Consider the following 19,095-nt stretch of genomic DNA (forward strand, 5'->3'; position numbering starts at 1 on the left):
GTTGATCACAGTGAAAGCAGCAGTGCTTAGTCCACACTATGGTGTTCACCCTCTGGCATCTGCTACTTGTGACACTGGCAACGCTGAAGGTCTGTGCTGGCTGGATCAACATCAGGGTCAAACCTGGGTAGCCTTGTTGTTTCCAGGTGGCTTGTGCACCCTTGGGGTCAGATCCAGCAGAGAGTCGACATTGTTCTATAGCATTTCATAACAAAGACTCTTGTCTATAACTGACAGGACTGCATCAATAGCAAGCTTCTTCACAATGCACTCGAAAGGGTCTCCATGGATCCAGCTTTGAATCAGGTCCACTAAGTCCTGGATCTGTCCTCGTACAGGGCGATCCGGATCAATATACCACAGCCGAAACTGGCGCCCCTTAACCACTGGACTCACAACCACGCGGAGGAGGATCTGTTGTTTCAGATAGTCATAACAATCAAGCCCTTCGGGAGATTCTGTACAGCTTGGAGGGTTTCTCCAGTTAAAAACAGGGCTAAAATAGCTGTCTAGGCTCCCTTGTCCCATCGCATCAATGTTGCCATACGTTCAAAGCAGAATAGGAAACACTCAGGGTTGTCAGAGGGATCCACCTTTGGCAGCACATCTCGCAGCCATGCCAAGGCAGTGGCGGCCACCGGAGCATCATCAAGAGCTGGGCTTTGCTATATTTTTTGGGGATCCGTCAGTGCAAGGACCCCACTTCTGGTACTATGTGATGAGTGAGAATCTGTCTTGCACCCCAAAACACGAGGCTGAGTCTCAGTGCTTTAGCAAAACCAACTTTATTCAGCTTTAAACAGGAATAGCACGGTTATTTATTGTAGCAGGATCTACCACTATTTTATACACTGCAATCAGGCACAGTTGTGGCCAGGTTAATGGCCAAATACTGTTCCTTGCATTGCCCATTGATGGCAGGTGCTCATAGCATGACCGCGATGTTTTCAGATTTGATTTTGCGGCAAGCTGTCACAGCGCTGGGAACCCACAGTTGCCCAAACCACCAATATGCTATTTTCCACAGATGCGGCGATCACACTTTGGGATGCTCTTCAGAGTGTCACCCCGTTGGGGGAGTCCCAAAAGAATTATATATATATATATATATATATATACACACACACACACACACACACACACAAACACACACACATACACACACACACACACACACACACACACATAAATATATATATATATCTATCTATCTATATACATATAAATATGTACAGTATATACAGTATATATATATATAAATGTAACTATACATATATATATATATATATACACGCACACATACATACAGTACACACACATGTGTGTACACAAATTGTCAATATTCATAGAAACAAACTGGAAAATCCACACTCAATTAAACAAGTTAGGCTGTATATAGGTACAGAATTAATAACTATAATGGAAAAAGAATTACAATAAAAATGCTATAATAGAAGTCAGACAGAAGCATTAATATACTTATTGTTACACTGTTATGATGCCAGAACATTAACATAGCGAAAAAAAAGACAATGGTGGTATAAAACAAAAGTCAAAGTTGTAATACAGAAAGGTATTAGGGAAACCAGAAAGGATAAAATAAAACACCAATCATTTATACCCAAAATGTAAATCAAACTTGCAGTCAAAGGATGCACAGCAAAGTTACAAAATCGTTCTAGTTTTTCATGCCCCTAATTAACTCAGGCAAATGTTACTTATTTTTGAAAAAGAATCCAATACTCTGATGACAAATACACACCAAAAAAGTGTGAATAAATAGGTGGGTAGTTATTAATCAGAATGCTATTTTGCTGTCTTGTCACGTGAACAGCAATGAACATAATAACCATAAACTACAGTATACAGCATGGCCACCTAACTGTTGGGAAGTTGCATAAAAAGTTCAGAAATCCTAATTAAAGATTAAGTGGCAAAGATTTAAGGGGTGTTATAAAGGGGTAATAGGACATGGTCAAGGTCAGTTAATTAAAGGTCACAACAAGGTTATTATAGTTAATGAAAACTAAAATCAAAACTGAAACTATTAATAAAAAAACATTTTCGTAAACTGAAATAAAATAATTAACAAAATCGTAATGAAAAACTAAAAAAAGTAGCAGTAAAGAACTGAAATAAAGTACTAATTTACTAAAAATTATTTTAGTTTTCATTTTTGAATGCCTATACTTGCTGTTAGTTTTAAACCCTTATAACATATAACTCAAAAACTGAAAGTCATCCAACATGAGCCACCCACACATATTCATTCAGTGAACGGCGGCTGGTGGGTGTTCACACAGCATTTGCAGTGACAGAGTGTGCTGAATACTCACGTAAAGCATGGTAAATAGAAAGCGATTTACGTGCCGCCTTTCTCTGTGCTTGTTGTATATAAAGATTTAATTCAAAAGTCTGAAATCAGAATGTGCTGGTCAACAAAAATTTTACTGTATGGACAAAAAAATCACAAGTGAGTAACTTTTCAGTTTATTTCTCAGGTGCCTGCTTTTTGTCAACAGTAATTCACCTGCCATTTCGCACACGAAGTATAGAGATGGAATAGTAATCATGAAAAAAATTCAACCTCAAGATTTTGATGAATCTTGATTTTTTTAGACCTCCCCAGATCCAAAAATACAGTTTTTTTGGAATTATATGTGTGTGTAAACACAATAAATTAAAAAATGCAACTAGAAAGATGGATTAAATTTGGCATGTGTTTGTTACAATAAAATTGTAGATTTGCATTAATTCTTTGGCCAAATCCATCAACCGGAAATGCTCACATACTCTATTTTTTCTTTTATTCATGCAGCTGCAGAGTCCGATGTATTCAACTTTACTTTTATAATAATTGTTCAATATATTATTAATTTGTTTTGATTTGTTGTTGATGGTTCATTCATGCGGGTTCGCTTCCCAGGTCCTCCCTGCGTGGAGTCTGCATGTTCTCCCCGTGTCTGCATGGGTTTCCTCCCACAGTCCAAAGACATGCAGTTTAGGTAAATTGATGATTCTGTGTTGTGTGTGTGTGTGCACCCTGTGGTGGGCTGACGCCTTGCCCGGGGTTTGTTTCCTGCCTTGCGCCCTGTGCTAGCTGGGATTAGTTCCAGCAAACCCCCGTGACCCTGTAGTTAGGATATAGCGGGTTGGATAATGGATGAATGGATGGATGGTTCTTTCATGTACATAATATAATCATTCTCTTGTGATTTACTCCTCAAGTATTCATCCTCATATTTCAGTACAGGAGAAAATCTAGGGGAGACCACTCCCGATTTTTGAAAATAAAACGTCAGTAATTGAGAGACTGACAAGGTCATCATACAGGATCTGTATAATGCTGCTGACCAATCGTCGTTTAATAACGAAGTAACACACACCTTGTAAAATTCCTGAGTTGGCAACATCTCTACTGAATTACAGGTAGGTAGGCGAAGAGAATCTGAAAAGTAATGAAATGCTAAACATACTAATGGGTTTTTGTATTTATGCTATGTTTATTCGTTCATCTTTTTAGTTAACATTAAACAGCTCAAAATACCTAATATTGTGAAAATAATCCAGTGGCAGAATTATGTTTTAAAATATCTGTCCCAATTTTTTCAATGTTTCTCTCTTTCTTAAAATAGATAGTTTAAATATCATATTTTTGTGCTTAACATCAGCCGTATCATACATATTGCATAGCAGGGATTTTTCCTGCTTTGCATCCAAACCTGCTTGGGTAGGCTCCAGGTTCCTGTGATCCTGCTCTGAATAAACAGATTTAGATAATATATATATTGTTCATAATCTCAGATGCTGTCTCTGTCATTTTGTGCTCGTCCATACTCTTATTACCTGCTCTTGCTCTGCTTATTAAGGGTTTACTGTTCTTATGATGGGCTATTCAAGTCTCATGGCCCCTAACCTTGACACTACATGTTTGTTTTTCTTTGTTTCCCTCAATACAGCTAGGCGGGGTCTGCACACTGATTCAAGCCTAAGAGCCTTGTTCTTCCTAAGCCCCTGTGATTTTCATGATCACACCTGTCAGAACACAGTAGATTCTGTTTTCTGATTTTTGATATCTTTTCAGGCCTGCAGGTGGCAAAATTCTGTCTGTAAACTGAACTGAGATGGAATCAGAGATCAATATTGCTGGTAGAAAATAACAAAGCCCAGTATGGGAGATTTTTGAATGCAATGTTGAAGGCATTTATTATAAGCACATTGTCACTGGAGCAGGATATGTTGTGTGCTGTAGACATTTAGAGGAAAAAACACACCTTAAAATTCTCCTAAATTTCATTACAAACTGGCCCATTCTGGGCAATAAAAGGAAAAGAAAAAAGTTCCAACAGGTAGATTTGTTCAGAACAAATGACATACAAAATATTTTAAAAATAATACAACTGTGTAAAATTGTTCATATATATATATATATATATATATATATATATATATATATATATATATATATATATATATATATATATATATATATATATATCAGCCAAGAGGAGAACTTTCACAATGCATGCAAATGTGTCCAGCAACAAAATCAAAAAAAGCCTTAAAGGAGCCCTCACTTCTCCCTCACTTGATCAGAAAACATGGGACACACTGTGAATTAATAACAAAAAATTTATGAATAGCTACAAGGTATTTAATTATTTTTGATTGTAGAAGAAAGTGTGAAGCATCTGCGCAGATACATGGGAAACAAAAAAGACATTCCTGCTGTGCCCATGCCGCATTTTCAAGTCATGGCTAATGTGTTCCCTAAGAATGGAAGTCTTTCAGCACAATGATCTATATTTTATTTACTTATTGCTAGTTTGTGGCCATTTGTTGTATTTTTATTTGTGGTATTCATTCCATCTGTGTCTTTTGTTGTTTTAGGCATGGCGACACAGTGGTTAGGACTGCTGCTTCACGACTCAGATCATATATTTGGCCACAATAATTGGTCCAGAATTGTTGGCAAACTTCTCCCTAGCCCTCAGTCATTTAAAACAACACTGCACTATTATAATCTTCTCAAAACTAGTGCAGTCCCTCTTTTCCCTTTGACTTCAATGCATTTTGCAGCATTCAGCAAAGTTCAAAAGCATTTCTGTGATTTTGCCAAGCTCGAGGTAAAGCAAATTCAGTGGGTTTTGCTCATCACTAGTCACAAGATCTTTTATCTATATTTTTGAGAAATTGCTGGATTGAAAGTCATATAAAAAAAAACAAAGTCATAAGCAGGCTTCAATCCCATGAGAAGTGTTGAAAGTTTTTTTTGTCGTTTGTTTCTTTATTTTTCAACAAAGTTTGTATTAATTTCAAACAACCTGGCATCTACTATAATGTGGGCTGCCATGATGTAGTACATGAGCACGTGCATAACAGCATGTAGCTCATAGATCTAAAAAACTCAGAAAAGGTGGCACAAAATAGCACTGATTGTGACATAGAGACGATACTGCAATATATATCAAAAACATGTGACTGGGGAATCATTATCATAACACACAAAAATGAGAACAAATGCACTTTTTAAATGAACTTAATACCAATATCAACATGAGTTTTTCTGACGTTCCGCCATACAGTAAATAAATAATTGCAGAAAACAACTGAACCAATAAATTTACCAAAATCACCTACTTTTGACCTGAACAACAGATGATGAAGACCACATGAAAATAACTTTTTTAAACATAATACAAACATTGTCGTATTTTAACATTACAAAGAGCAAAAACATAAGGTTTTTGTCATACTGGCTCTATTAAACAAAAAATTGCTGCTATCTTACGTTTTTCTGGGTTTTCTAGTTTCCGCCTTCCTCTTTTCTTACGAGGATTGGGTGGCACCTGGTCCCCTTCTCCTTTCTCAGAGTCTTGGTCATCTGGAGGAGTAAGGCATCCATTTTCCAGGGAAGAATCAAGGTCCTCTATTTCCTGTCTCTCCTGATTGTCCTCAAGTAGTTCTCCAGACCTTTGGGAAGCTTCTTTTGAGACACCATTCTCTGGGATGACCTTCTCTTGCTGGGAGGAGATGGCAATGGTACTTCCTTGGCTGCAGTTCAGAACACCATTGTGTACTTCATCTGAAGACTGGCTCTCTCTGTGTGAAAGATACTTGGGTCCAACCCCAGCTTCTTTTGATGTTTCATAGCTGTCAACCTGCCATCAACAAATGAGACATAAGCATACATATTGGGGAAAGATAACAATTTTCACAAAATAAACAATTGTTATGAAAAATTTTGCTTCTATTCTGTTTGTAACATGATATTTAGTGAGGGCATCTTAAAAGGTGAAACCTTTCAGCAATTTTCATAATGCTGTTTTCACTGTGCTACTTCTACGTATTGTTTTGCAGTTTAAACAATGATTCATGAAAGTAAACTAATGAATTTAGAAGTTAGGTATATATCAGGTTAGGCTATATTGAAAATTAGCTTTTATCAGGCTTTGTTATAACTGGAGTTTGGATGCAAGTCTGCTTACTGTTTGAGTGCAGTTTGTGCACACTTCCATTTTCACATGTGTTATCTGCTCATACAGTTTATTTTGGCATACTTCATTGATAAGTATAAGTGAGTGTGTTTGAGTGCAAGGGTTTGCCCTTCAAAAGAGAGTCTTCTCATCCAGTGCTCTTTATTTGCCTTGTACACTAGATGATGTTGTGGAAATTCTGTAATGAAAATACAGGGTTCAAGCAATAAATGCATTAACAGATGGTTTCTGTGGCAATGGTGCATATGTTATGAATCAGAGGAAATCAATACTTTATACTGTATATTCCAAAAGGATATTATCTTGACATTACAAAAAAGGTAGATTCTAGGCCTTTGTGAATATTAATAATTAAATGTAAACAGATAGATATACACAACTAAGGCAAGTTCTCAATAAACAAAAAACTAAAGTTCATTTTCATACAGATTCCATCATCTCTTGGCTACCTGGAATCAATATATTAAGAAGCAGACAAATGTTAACAATTATATTATATAACAAAATTTGCATATGTCATTAGTGATAGTGTACCTATTCCTGTCTCAGGAGGGATAATCCTAAAATATATTCAAATCTCACCGAGACACCAAGCACCACTGCATGACACATAAAAAACACAATATAGGCCACTAGCTGACTTTATCACAATTGTAAAAAAAATGAATTAGGTATTTCTGTAGTTTACTGGACAATACAAAAGGAATATAAGTCAGTTTCCATGTATTGAAATCTTTGTATCTTCAATTACACAATACTCTGTGTTAACCCTGGTACAAACAAATTACTTGGAGCCTTGATGGAAAGTAGTTATATGCAATCATAAAAAGCTTCCATTGGTTTTAAATATGAAGGTTTTAAAACCTTATAATAGTTTCAAGAATGACCCTAGATTTGTAAAGAAAAAAAAAGGTTTTTGAATCAAATATGGAGTGATGATGCTATACCTTTAAGTCTAAACCTTGACTCAAATAGCATTTTAAAACTGTTCTAATCTGTTAATACTGTGCCTATAAAGATCACTTAAAACTGGAACTGCAGAAATCCAAATATGATTTTTTTTGTGATCAGATTTGTATTTTTAACCAATAAAAAAATAAACAGTTAAAAAATTTCAAATAACAAATGCAATACCCCCCAACATAAAATCCACACCATAAAACATGTAAATTTCTATTATTAGCATATTTACACATACTGTATTAAATAAAGTAAGAGATGGTGGTACTTCATATAAATGCAACAAAGATTTGACTGAGGCAGAAATGTGAGATTGTATGCTCAAGGTAGCACTAAGTTTTACTAAGAGAAAAGATAAAGCTCTTCCACTATGCTTAAGACTATAGTTAAGAATATAAAATGTTCATCAAATGTCTATACACCAATGCCACTGAAGCATTGGAAGAACTAGTCCAAGGCTGACATGAATTTACATTTAAAGGAAACATGTTGTTACTACATAACATGACATCACATCACATAACATAACATAATACAGTATGATGTTATTTTGGTGAATTCCGTATCCCAGTGAAGACATGCACCTGACCAAGTGAAGCGGCCAAATCCAAGACAATCTTTATTGTCAGTATCAGGGTATTTTGTGGGTACTATGTAGAGCGACTGCCAGGATACTTTATTTTTAAAATGGAGACCAGGCATATGGAATGATCCACTCAGTGTCAAACTTTTAGTCAGAAATTGTGGACTGAACTGGCAACCTTCCAGTCTACATTTCAGTGCCTAAATTGTTCAAGCTGTTGCCCGTGAAAACATACTACATGACAAATAACAGGCAAAAGCAATCACACTCTATGAAATAATACTGCTTGTGGCCACAATAATAGAGGTACATCTAGAAGTAACAGGTCTGATAAATCCTGCATAGCTGTTTGTGATTTACAGGAGGGTTGTGATTTTCACAATGAAGAGAGTGTCATATGGGCACCGAGGAGCAGCACAGAGGCAAACCCATCATCAGTCATTTGTAACTTGCCAGATGCAAGGATAATTTCTTTTGAAAAAAATATTCTGGACATTTTAAGTCAGCCTTAGTTAGTTAGACTCTCAATTGCTGCTGCAGAAAAACTATACTAAATCATAACCACATTTACTGTGACTACAGAATTATGGAGAATGCTAAATTACACAAAGGGAAAAAGCACTGTATTACTTTATTGACTTATTGTAATACAGATCTCTCTTTTGTGTATTAATATGTAGTTTAATATGTATTTAATCAGTAACTTAGATTTACATTTTAAATACATGGGGTTTTATTACAAATACTAAAATAGCTATACCTTTCTCAATTCATTTAGGAATGTAGCAACATTTTAGAGAGAATTTGTTAATTACTAAAAATAAGTTTAAAAATAGACTTTAAATTCACATTTAACAATTTGAATTGCATACTTCAAATGAATACATTGTGTGTCTCACCCATATCATACACTATGACAGTAGCTAATAATGTGTGCATGGGATATAAATCACACAAATACAAGGAGCAGGTGATCAGAGATCTAGGGAGGGGCGATAGTGCTGACAAGAAATGGCATGAAAAATTACCTACAAATTTTGCTTAAAGTATTTTACTGTATAAATAAGCTATGTTATTTTTACTGCAAGGCATCATTTCTAAATTTTAAATACATCTTATATTACATTATTACAGCTTTAAATACTACAGGAAACCTTTATCTCTCACATTCCAAGTGTATGGTGAAATGCCTCATTTTGTTCTAGAAATCCAAAATGTTGTGTTTGATACATTAAAAATGATTAAAAAGATCATGAAAAGAAATTTCAAAACATATATCAAAGCAAATTATAGAGACTTTTTTCATATCACTGGGGTGAAAAAGCCTGAGCAAATCTATCAATGAGGGTATGTTATTATACAAACCCTTTCACCTAGAATAATGCCGAGGAGGCTAATATATATAATGTCAGTGAATTTGTTTAATGTACTTTTTCCATTGATGAACAAACAAGGAGCTAGAATCTTTCCAGCAAATATCAACAGGAAATTTTGAACAAAAAATTTACTATTTTGGTTTTAAGTATAAAGATAGAAGTACTATAAAAACTATATTAATAGTAAGGTGAATGTGAGTTTTCTCAGTATTCAGTTACTATAATAATAATAAAAATTATTATTATTATTACTATTTTGTTTTTTTTATTTAATTTTATTTTTTTAAACAAACATTGCTGAAAGAAAAGGCACATCTAAGTTGTCTACTTCTTTTTTCTGCCAATTTCAAACAGACCTAATGAGCTCATGGTGATGTATTTAGGATTGTGTTACTAGAAAGGGAGAGAGGGGGAGAGAGAGAGACAGAAAGAACAATGCTGAAATAGCATTTCCTCAAGTGAAAATGAGAGCAGCTTAAAATCAGGTATCAGCCACAGGGTCACAGTCATCATAAGAACTGAGAAAATACATCATGTTTGTGGTTTGTCAATCAAGTAAAAATTCACTTTTATTCACATTGCAGATCAACATGCAAAATATGTGTTTTGTGTGTTTACTTAAAAAAATTTGCTAAATGCTAAAATCACATTGTTTTCTTTTTATTTTAAAGACAGTGGTTTGTTTGTAACAGTAAATGGTGCATTAAATTACACTACATACTGTTTTTAGTTAAGTTTCTGGTAAAATTATCTTCTTGAGATGGACACAACATACAGTATACCACCTTAGACATTTTAATACTGTACTCACATCATTATGCACTTTTTTATTCTGTGAGAACCACACTGATCTCTTGGTCTTTGTTAAAGAATTCAATACAGAATTGATTGGTTGAGATTCTTTATTATTTGCTGCCTAAAATAAGTTGGGTTTGTTTCAGTAAAACTATATTATATATATATATATATATATATATATATATATATATATATATATATATATATATATATATATATATATATATATATATATATATATATATATATATATATATATATATATATATATATATATATATATAAATAAAACAAATAATCCTAAATATGTAATTATGTCAATTGGCATAATTTGAACCTGTTCATAAACTGCCTCCTTTTTATCATTTGCCCAGATAATAACACATGCTTTATACTTTCAGTGTCACTTTTATTCAAGAAAAACAGGGGACATTATTTCAAATTTGCTGAATAATTTGCTGAGCTGAGGAATGTAAAAAAAATAGAAATAAAAATGATGAATGCAATACTGACTTACTTGTGAGTAATATACGTTAATTTATAGGGAAAATTAGTACAATTCTGAAAAATGAATCAAGGTAAATGCTTAAAAAGCAACTACAGCTGAGCTCCACATATTTATTCCAAAATATTAAGAAAGAAATACATACTTCTAGGAATACGTTAAACTTCCATCCAACTGTGAAATGTGCATTTATGTTGTATATTGAAGATGATATTTATTTACAGTATTATCATGAATAGTATCAAAACACAACTTACTATTATTGAGTGTTAGAATGACCAGCATGTTCACACTGATGATGTAACACATACTGCATAGATTTAATACAAATGTGTAAGTCATGAGGAGAAAATTAACAAAACATAATATTTTTCCAATAGGGCTGTTATTTCTGATAAGTAAAATATTATTACACTAAGTAACCTAACCACTCAAAGTAAAGAGCAACTTAAGAATCACAGAGAGCAAGAGTTGTTATCAGTATTTTCACTTTATTGTAACAGACTCTTCTGATGCACATTTCTGAAATACAGGTAGATTATAATATAGAGTTAAGGCAAAATAGAAAATTTAATCATGAAGGCATCAGACCTCTGCTGTACGTTGTCCCAATAATGAGAGTTAAATTTTGCTAAAGTTTAAAACACCAGTAACTTTCTGGAAGTTTGATTTGATGGTTGGCCAAACGAGTGCACTTTGCTGCTTTTCAATACAATATTTTAAATATCTGATCAAAACGGAACAAGCTGATATTCACATCATGGCCATATTCTGCAAGTTTACTATGATGTGTACATAGGTAAATGAAATTCTTATTTGCATGTCTCCCACAGACTACTGCTGATAGCAAAATACAAACAACTGAGAATGAACATACAGTAACACCATATATTACATTATCATCAAACAAATGGCAGGCGTTAGAAATATGCATCAGGCATATTCCATATAGCTGTGGATACAAGCAACCTTGCAGTCCTGAAGGTACAAGCTGCCCCTGAAGCTTGCTATTAGGCACCAGATCATTTGCCAGACAAGACATATGTGACTGTGTGGTATGGCTGAGGTCTTAATGATACTGTTTGCCATTCTAAGGCAGCATCACCACTGTTTCAGAATGTACATGCTTAGAAACATTTTTCAACTTAATGTTATACATTGAAATAATATTTTGATAACATGGAAAGAGGGCCTAATGGTAGAAGTTATCAGTATAATGAGGCAATCGTGCATCCTATCATGGTTCTATTTAGTTTTACTAATAAGACAAAGAAAGCCCTTACAGACCGTCATATGATCACCTCAACATCATATTTTTGAAACAGTTTTACTATGTTCCTGACCATTGCTGCTCTTTGATTAGTGGTCCGTGTAAACTGCCTGATTTGGTTTGTGAGTTACACAACCAGGATCATTAATTTGTATTCCATGAGCCAAGTCCTGCACATGTGCAAGATTTCTCCAGCCCTGTTATATACGCCTATAAAACATTTTTATGGAGAATCTCTAAACATCAGGCACATATAAAGTTAAGCACATGAAAAGAACTTGAAAGAGGTAGATGCTCAGTTCAGGGTAAGAAGACATGCAAGGCACAGGAGAGAATTCATAACTAAAGTGTCAATTTTTGTGCAGCAAATGTAAAACAACACACAAAGGCTGAAATAATTGATGAATCTTCAGTTGATAAGTTGATTACACAGACATGGTTTTAAAATAACAAGTTTTTAAAAAATAAAATAATAAACAGCAAATGTCACAAATCTACTGTAGACTTGTTGCCAAAACATTTTTGAAAAATGTGTTGTTCCAAGAGAAGCTTTAAAGAGTTTGATATTCTTGGTATTAACCAGCTTTATGGGACACTGATACTATATTGCTTGAATTTCTATTTTTAGATTTGATTTTAAGCAGTATACATTTTTCCTACTGAGGAGAAAATGACAGTGAATAAATTTAGTACAAATACACAATAAGATAAATAATTATACTGATATGTCCCCAATCTGGTAAAATCCTCTCCACTTCGTGTTACACTGGGAGAAATTCCCTCTGTACTGCAAATTTAGCCCCTGAAGTCAACACCTGCAGTAGAGGTGGGGCATGTGGTAGGTCTCCTATTGAAAAGCATAGTTTAAAAGTAGCACCCACCAACCATCCTCTGTCTTCCAAGCCAAATGCACACATTCCCTGCCCGCTGTTTCTCTTGGAATTCTCCTCCATCAAAATTTCAGACGGTACATTTTATGCTGCAATTTCATCAATGTATAGGTATATCAGACCAGCCTTCCTGACCCCATCTATTACCAAACTTTTGAAATTTCTTATGCATCATGGAAAACTTTTTTGTGCTTAGCCAGTATCCACTAGCTTAAAAGGACATGCTTATTGCTGATTTTTGCTCTTTTAGTGAACTGTTGAGTATTTGCTGCTGTGATGATAGCTTGTTTTCAAAGTCTTGATTTTCCTGTACCAAGCCTCAATGTGGTGAATAGCGTTGATTGGCGAATTTCAACAAAGTGTTATTCGCTGCAAATTTGCTGCATTCACCTTTGCACTTGTTTGTCAAATTATTTACTGATTATTTTGGCTGTTTTTTTTTTCAGTGTCCCATAATGCTTCACAAGGTCAAAGGAACATCCTCTGTAACAGCCAACATTGGATGGGACAACCGGGCATATAATATTGATCATTTGCAATACAGACTGGTTATGAAGCTTGTGTATCTCTTACTATGTTCTTTCTTCTTTGATCTCATGGAGGCATGGCTCACAGTTAGCATCATTAGTTTAATGATTACACACTACAGGATACAACACTGGAAGAAACTCAGGGTTGGCAGAGAAAACTCATGCAGATATAAATAAACTCATTCAGACTTCATGGAAATCAAAGGTGCTAAGGCAGCTGGTGAACTATCAGTATTCACACCAGTTTTTTACATTTTTCATAAAAACAAATGCTATAAAATGTAAAGTCATAAAGGCAGATTAATACAGTGTATAGTTGGTGAACTCAATTAGAGGAGCTTAACAGATATGTAATTGATGCAGATTCTCAAATTTTTTTTAATGAAACATATATAAATGTCCCCATAGGAGAAGGATGCGTGTGCCCTATGCATGCGTAATTAGCCATGTGGAGAATGAAAACAAATCTTGAAAGAGCCTGATGCCACAAACACAGTAGATTCTATGAAATAATAATAATAATAATAATAATGAAATATGCATTAGTATTTACAAGACTTTTTCATCTTTTTGATAGAAGAAAAAGTGAAAAGCCTCAGAACAGACAGTTTGGAGACCTTTCAGCGCTACTTGAAAAAATAAAACATGCCGGTGGCTTCAGTCATGACATGGCACTTTAAATTTTCTGCCTTTAACTCTTATTGGGATGTTTTTTTCATTTTCTCCCAGGGCTGAATATTTTTCCAAAAAACTCAGTATTCTGAAAAGCACACAAAGCAATAGTTTCTCACATAAATCAACATAAAATAACTTGCGTATTTTTTCTGACTGTTGACTACTATTTCAGCATTCACGCTTTATTTTGATGAAATATACATGTATGCTTCTCTAACTCTGTCCTTTCTTCTTTGATCTCATGGAGGCACGGTGGTGCAGTGGTTTGCACTGCTGCCACAAAACTCAGGTAGCCTTTTTGGCCACAATAATCGGTCCAGTATAGTTGGCAGACATTTCCTTAGCCTTCAGGGACACTTTAAAGATTATTGCATCATTATAATCCAGTCAAATCTAATTCAGTTAGTCCATCCCCATTGACTTCAATACATTTTGTCGAATTTGGTGATGTTCACGAGCATCTGTGATTTCTCCAAACTCATGACACTGCAGAGTTTGCTCATCACTAGATGTGAAAAATATTCACTGAAAATGTCATGCGTCTAAAGACAGAAGCATCTCTTCTTTGATTATAGTGACTATTTCACTGCAGATCAGGCAGGTTGGACATATTTTCGAATCATGCCATTATAAAGATAATTGTTAGAATTGATTTTCCTCTACTAAAAATATTTGTTTTCTTGACATATTAACAGAGATATTTTTGCTACTTAACTAAATTTTGGTAACTAACTTGTAACCTGAATTTGGAATTTACTTCCTTGCTAATCAGTATCACTGTGGATTTTCATGAGAAATTACATGTTTGAGCTTATTCAGTTTTGATTACAATAACACCAGAATGGATTTAGTACTACATATGCTTGATGATTCTTTATCTTGAGCAAATATAAATTTGACAGGTTGGACTGACTTGATGTGTGTGTGTGAAGTGAATGAGTAGATGCATCTAGGAATAAATGAGGTAGTGTTTCTATTAAAGTGTGTGTGTGTGTTTGTAGGCGTGTGTGTATGTGTCTGGCTGTGTGGTACTATTGTGGCTGAGTCTGGCAGAAAGAATATTTGCTCTGGAAGAATTCTGCTGCAGGTCAAATCTAATTAATGACCCCTGTTGTACAACATACCTTATCCCTGGGATGTTTTCAGTTTGTAACTACTTATTTGTTCAGTATAGACTTGTAGTCACAACTTAAAATATATATAGTTAAATTTTGTAAATTAATTGGTGTGATTGTTCTGGTAGTCTAAACTTCCTTCTGTATCTTTACTTATAAAGTATCTATCTATCTATCTAAAAGTATTAAAATTCACCAGGAAGCACCTAATAACTGTAAAAGATGGAAGGCATCTACAGCTGCTGTTTCCACAATAATATAAATTAAACATCACTTCCATTCACTAAGTTATATACTTATCATATACTTAACACCATAAACAATATAGAATTGTGGGATTTTTAGATCAGTCATTTATAAAGAAGCAGTAAGATGCCTTATTCCTTGCATCAGCCATTGACACCGTTATGAACAGAATTAATAACAAGCAATGAGATTGTTTTGGTGCAAAAATAAAAACACAGTACAGTCATTTCATCCTAAAATAATTGGAGTTCTTTGTACTCTTAATTTTTAGTTGCATTTGTAATTTTGGTCGCAGAGACCAGCCATGTTCACTAGAAAATATTTTAAAAAAATATATAAAATTACCACCCAAGGTTTTATCCAACTATGCCACTCTTAATAGTTATGTATTTCACTACATGCTTTGTAGAAGAGCAAAAGAGGAGGCACTCAGAACCTATACTACAAAGGAAACATAAAAGAGATAATATAAAACAAATAAAATGGAAAGCCATAAATGCTGGTTGGGCGAAACTTAAAAATTTAAAGTACAGACCATTCAAATCAACACAAGTAGTTACACTCCTATTCAGTATGTTGAAAACAAGCTGCCAAATGTGGAAAATTGTAAAATTTATTTTCTGAATAAATTTTCAGTTATACTACACTACAAAGCATAATCACAATAAATATTTAATACTTTCAAATGTCTATCCATTTATCTGCTTTTCAAGTAGTCTAATACAGTCCAGGTTTGATGGCCCATTAAGGAGGCATTTGGCAAAAGGCAGGACCCCAACCTGGAGAGCCAGGATATTGAAGGTCACACTCATGCAGTCAATCACAGTTATTCACACCGGGGAATACAAAACCCCCAAGTAGTCTAGCTTGCCTGTCTTGTTGTGATTCCCACCAGCTGAGTTACTTTTTCTGTATGACTGCAATCGGTTAGTACCCGGATCTAATAACCATCCATTTCCTTTATATATTTTTACATTTAAGAATTGTTCTTCGCTTAACCTTACCCTAACAATAAGACAAGTACCAACACTGAACAGGATGTCACTGGATGATATGTTTTGTTTGGCATCACTTAAAGTACTCACAAGGAGCCAACCTAACATGGAGAAAACCTGAACATTCTGAGAAATCTTAAACAAAAACAAGGAGAATGTGCAAACTCATAGACAGTGATTAAAACTGATTCTGGAGCTGTAAGGCAGCAGAACTAAAATTATGCCACCATGTCATTCTTATTAATGGCAAAGTGTGTGACTTATTAAAAAGAATCATGATTTCTGTCTTAAGTTTACTAATTTTATATTTCCATGTATATTAGTTGGTTAGATCATAAGTTTATTTAAAATGTTTCAACAACAAAGTCCCCACATTAAATGAATATTACAATCTGGAGAGCATAAAATAATAATTCAAACAAAATAAACTCACATTTTTAGTTTTTTTAAAATGCTCTGTAGAGTAATGAAAATAATAGTAACCGTAATGTGGTTATGGCAACATTCCAGACAGGTAGAACACCAACATAAAAAGGGAAAATAGCATTGTAAGCATGATCCAGAAGCTAAAGAAGCTGTTATACTTTACAAGTGTTTGCTATCACTAAAGACCATTTTTATAAGTATTACTACAGTGATAAGTATTTGATCCCCTGGTGAATTTGTAATTTTGCTCACTTACAAAGAAATGAACAGTCTCTAGTTTTATGGTAGTTTCATTTTAATGGAGAGAGACAGAATATCAACCAAAAATCAAGAAAAAAACACATTATATAAAAGTTATAAATTGATTTGCATGTCATTGAGAGAAATAAGTATTTGATCCCCTACAACCCATTCAGAATTCTGGATCCCACAGATTGGCTGTGTGCCCATATGGCACACAGATTACAATCAATTGATCGTCAGATCAATTACATACTGTATACTCCTGAACTCAACTCGTTATGTGTATAAAGCACACCTGTCCACAGAATCAATTTCTTCCATTCCTACCTCTCCACCACGCTGGCTACAAGACCATCAGCAAGAAGATTGGTGAGAAGAAGACAACTGTTGATGCAATTATTCAGAAATGGAAGAAATATAAAATGACCATCAATCGCACTCAGTCTGGAGCTCCATGCAAGATCTTGCCTCATGTGATGAGGACTATCAGGAGAAAGGTGAGGGATCAGCCCAAAACTACACTGGAGGAGCTTGTTAATGATCTGAAGGCAGTTGGGACCACAGTCACCAAGAACACCTTTGGTAACACACTATACTGTAATGGAGTAAAATCTTGCAGCACCCGCAAGGCCCCCCGATCAAGAAGGCACATATACAGGCCCGGGTGTTCATTGGTAAACTTATGACAGACCTGTACATATGCTGTCTTGAGCAAAGGGAGCTTGCAGGGCTCTGCAAGATTTGACTCCATTACGGCATAGTGGGTTACTAATGGTGTTCTTAGTGACTGTGGTCCCAACTGCCTTCAGATCATTAACAAGCTCCTCCCGTATAGTTTTGGGCTGATCCCTCACCTTTCTCATGATCATCAATAAAAGTAGGATCTTTAGCTGTTTAATATATAATCAAACATCTTTTTATAAGCTTAAAAAAATTCAGGCTACCTTCTTTTTGTATACTAAAGTATAAGCCAAATGAATGCATTTCGGCACAGTGAGGCTCATTTGCAAAATGTACTAACTTCCCTTTCTTTAAGAAGGAGATCATCTGCTTCTAAAAATGAAATCTCTGACCAAACATTTTTGTTCAGATAACTCAGAACTACAGAAAAATTGATATCATTAGTTTAATAACATTAGTGATCAAAACAAACCCTATTAAGCACTGTCCTTCATTAAATAGTGATTAATAAAGTGATTTACTTGGAAGCTAGAATTTCTTATTTCATATTAAAAGGAATGGCCTTTCGGTTTTTCTTGGGCTTTTCCAACTAGTTCACAATCTTTTTGAAGCCATGGTACCCAGAGTAATGTAAGAAGACATGTAAGCAACACAAATGATAAGGTGAATGAATCACAGCATGTGAAGGCACACACATGCCTTGCTGCAGCTTCTAGCCTCACTCCATTCAGAGTCGGAGACTACTGTAAATACAATGTCTGAATATTACAGCATCAGCTGTAGAAATAACTGAGACTGGAATTATGCGTCACCAACATCTAGCCCTACCACATTCTAAAGGCTGAGTTGAGATGTACTTGGAATGACTGTATAGATGATTGGGTATTTGGGTCTGCAACAAACAGACCAAAATTATTCTAAATTCTTTGTATACGTGAATTTTACTATAGCAGAGAGCACTCTACTTTAGATAACTGATTGAGTAAAATGTGTGTTTTTGAAAATGAAAGAAGACTGAAAATTCTTTGCTCAAGTACAGAACAAAGCATTTCAACGTCATTACTATACAATATTGGGATTCACAAACTATTCAGTAGTAATGCTGTAAATATGGAGAAAGTGATGTTTACAACCCAAATCTCTTTTATAATTGCAGATGCACTCAAAGTCTTTCTCTGACTCACTGGAATTAAACATATATTTGGACATTGACAGATAACGTGTCTAGAACACTACCTGCAGACTTCCAGTAAAATGATTAGATTTAGTACTTAGATCAGCAAACTTGCAATTAGCCAAATATGA

At 34.6% G+C, this 19,095-nt stretch overlaps 1 protein-coding gene across 7 annotated transcripts in view; it reads right to left on the bottom strand.

Annotated features, from left to right (window-relative positions):
• dnmt3ab (DNA (cytosine-5-)-methyltransferase 3 alpha b) overlaps window positions 1-19,095 on the bottom strand; it is a 592,789-nt gene that overhangs the window by 293,300 nt on the left and 280,394 nt on the right. For all 7 annotated transcript variants that reach the window (XM_039748778.1, XM_039748775.1, XM_039748773.1 and 4 more), the window contains one exon: window positions 5,792-6,161. In XM_039748778.1, coding sequence (XP_039604712.1) covers window positions 5,792-6,161 — 370 coding nt within the window. The remainder of the gene's footprint in view (window positions 1-5,791; window positions 6,162-19,095) is intronic.

Source organism: Polypterus senegalus, chromosome 3, assembly GCF_016835505.1.
Source record: "Polypterus senegalus isolate Bchr_013 chromosome 3, ASM1683550v1, whole genome shotgun sequence".
NCBI classification, from domain to species: Eukaryota; Metazoa; Chordata; class Cladistia; order Polypteriformes; family Polypteridae; genus Polypterus; species Polypterus senegalus.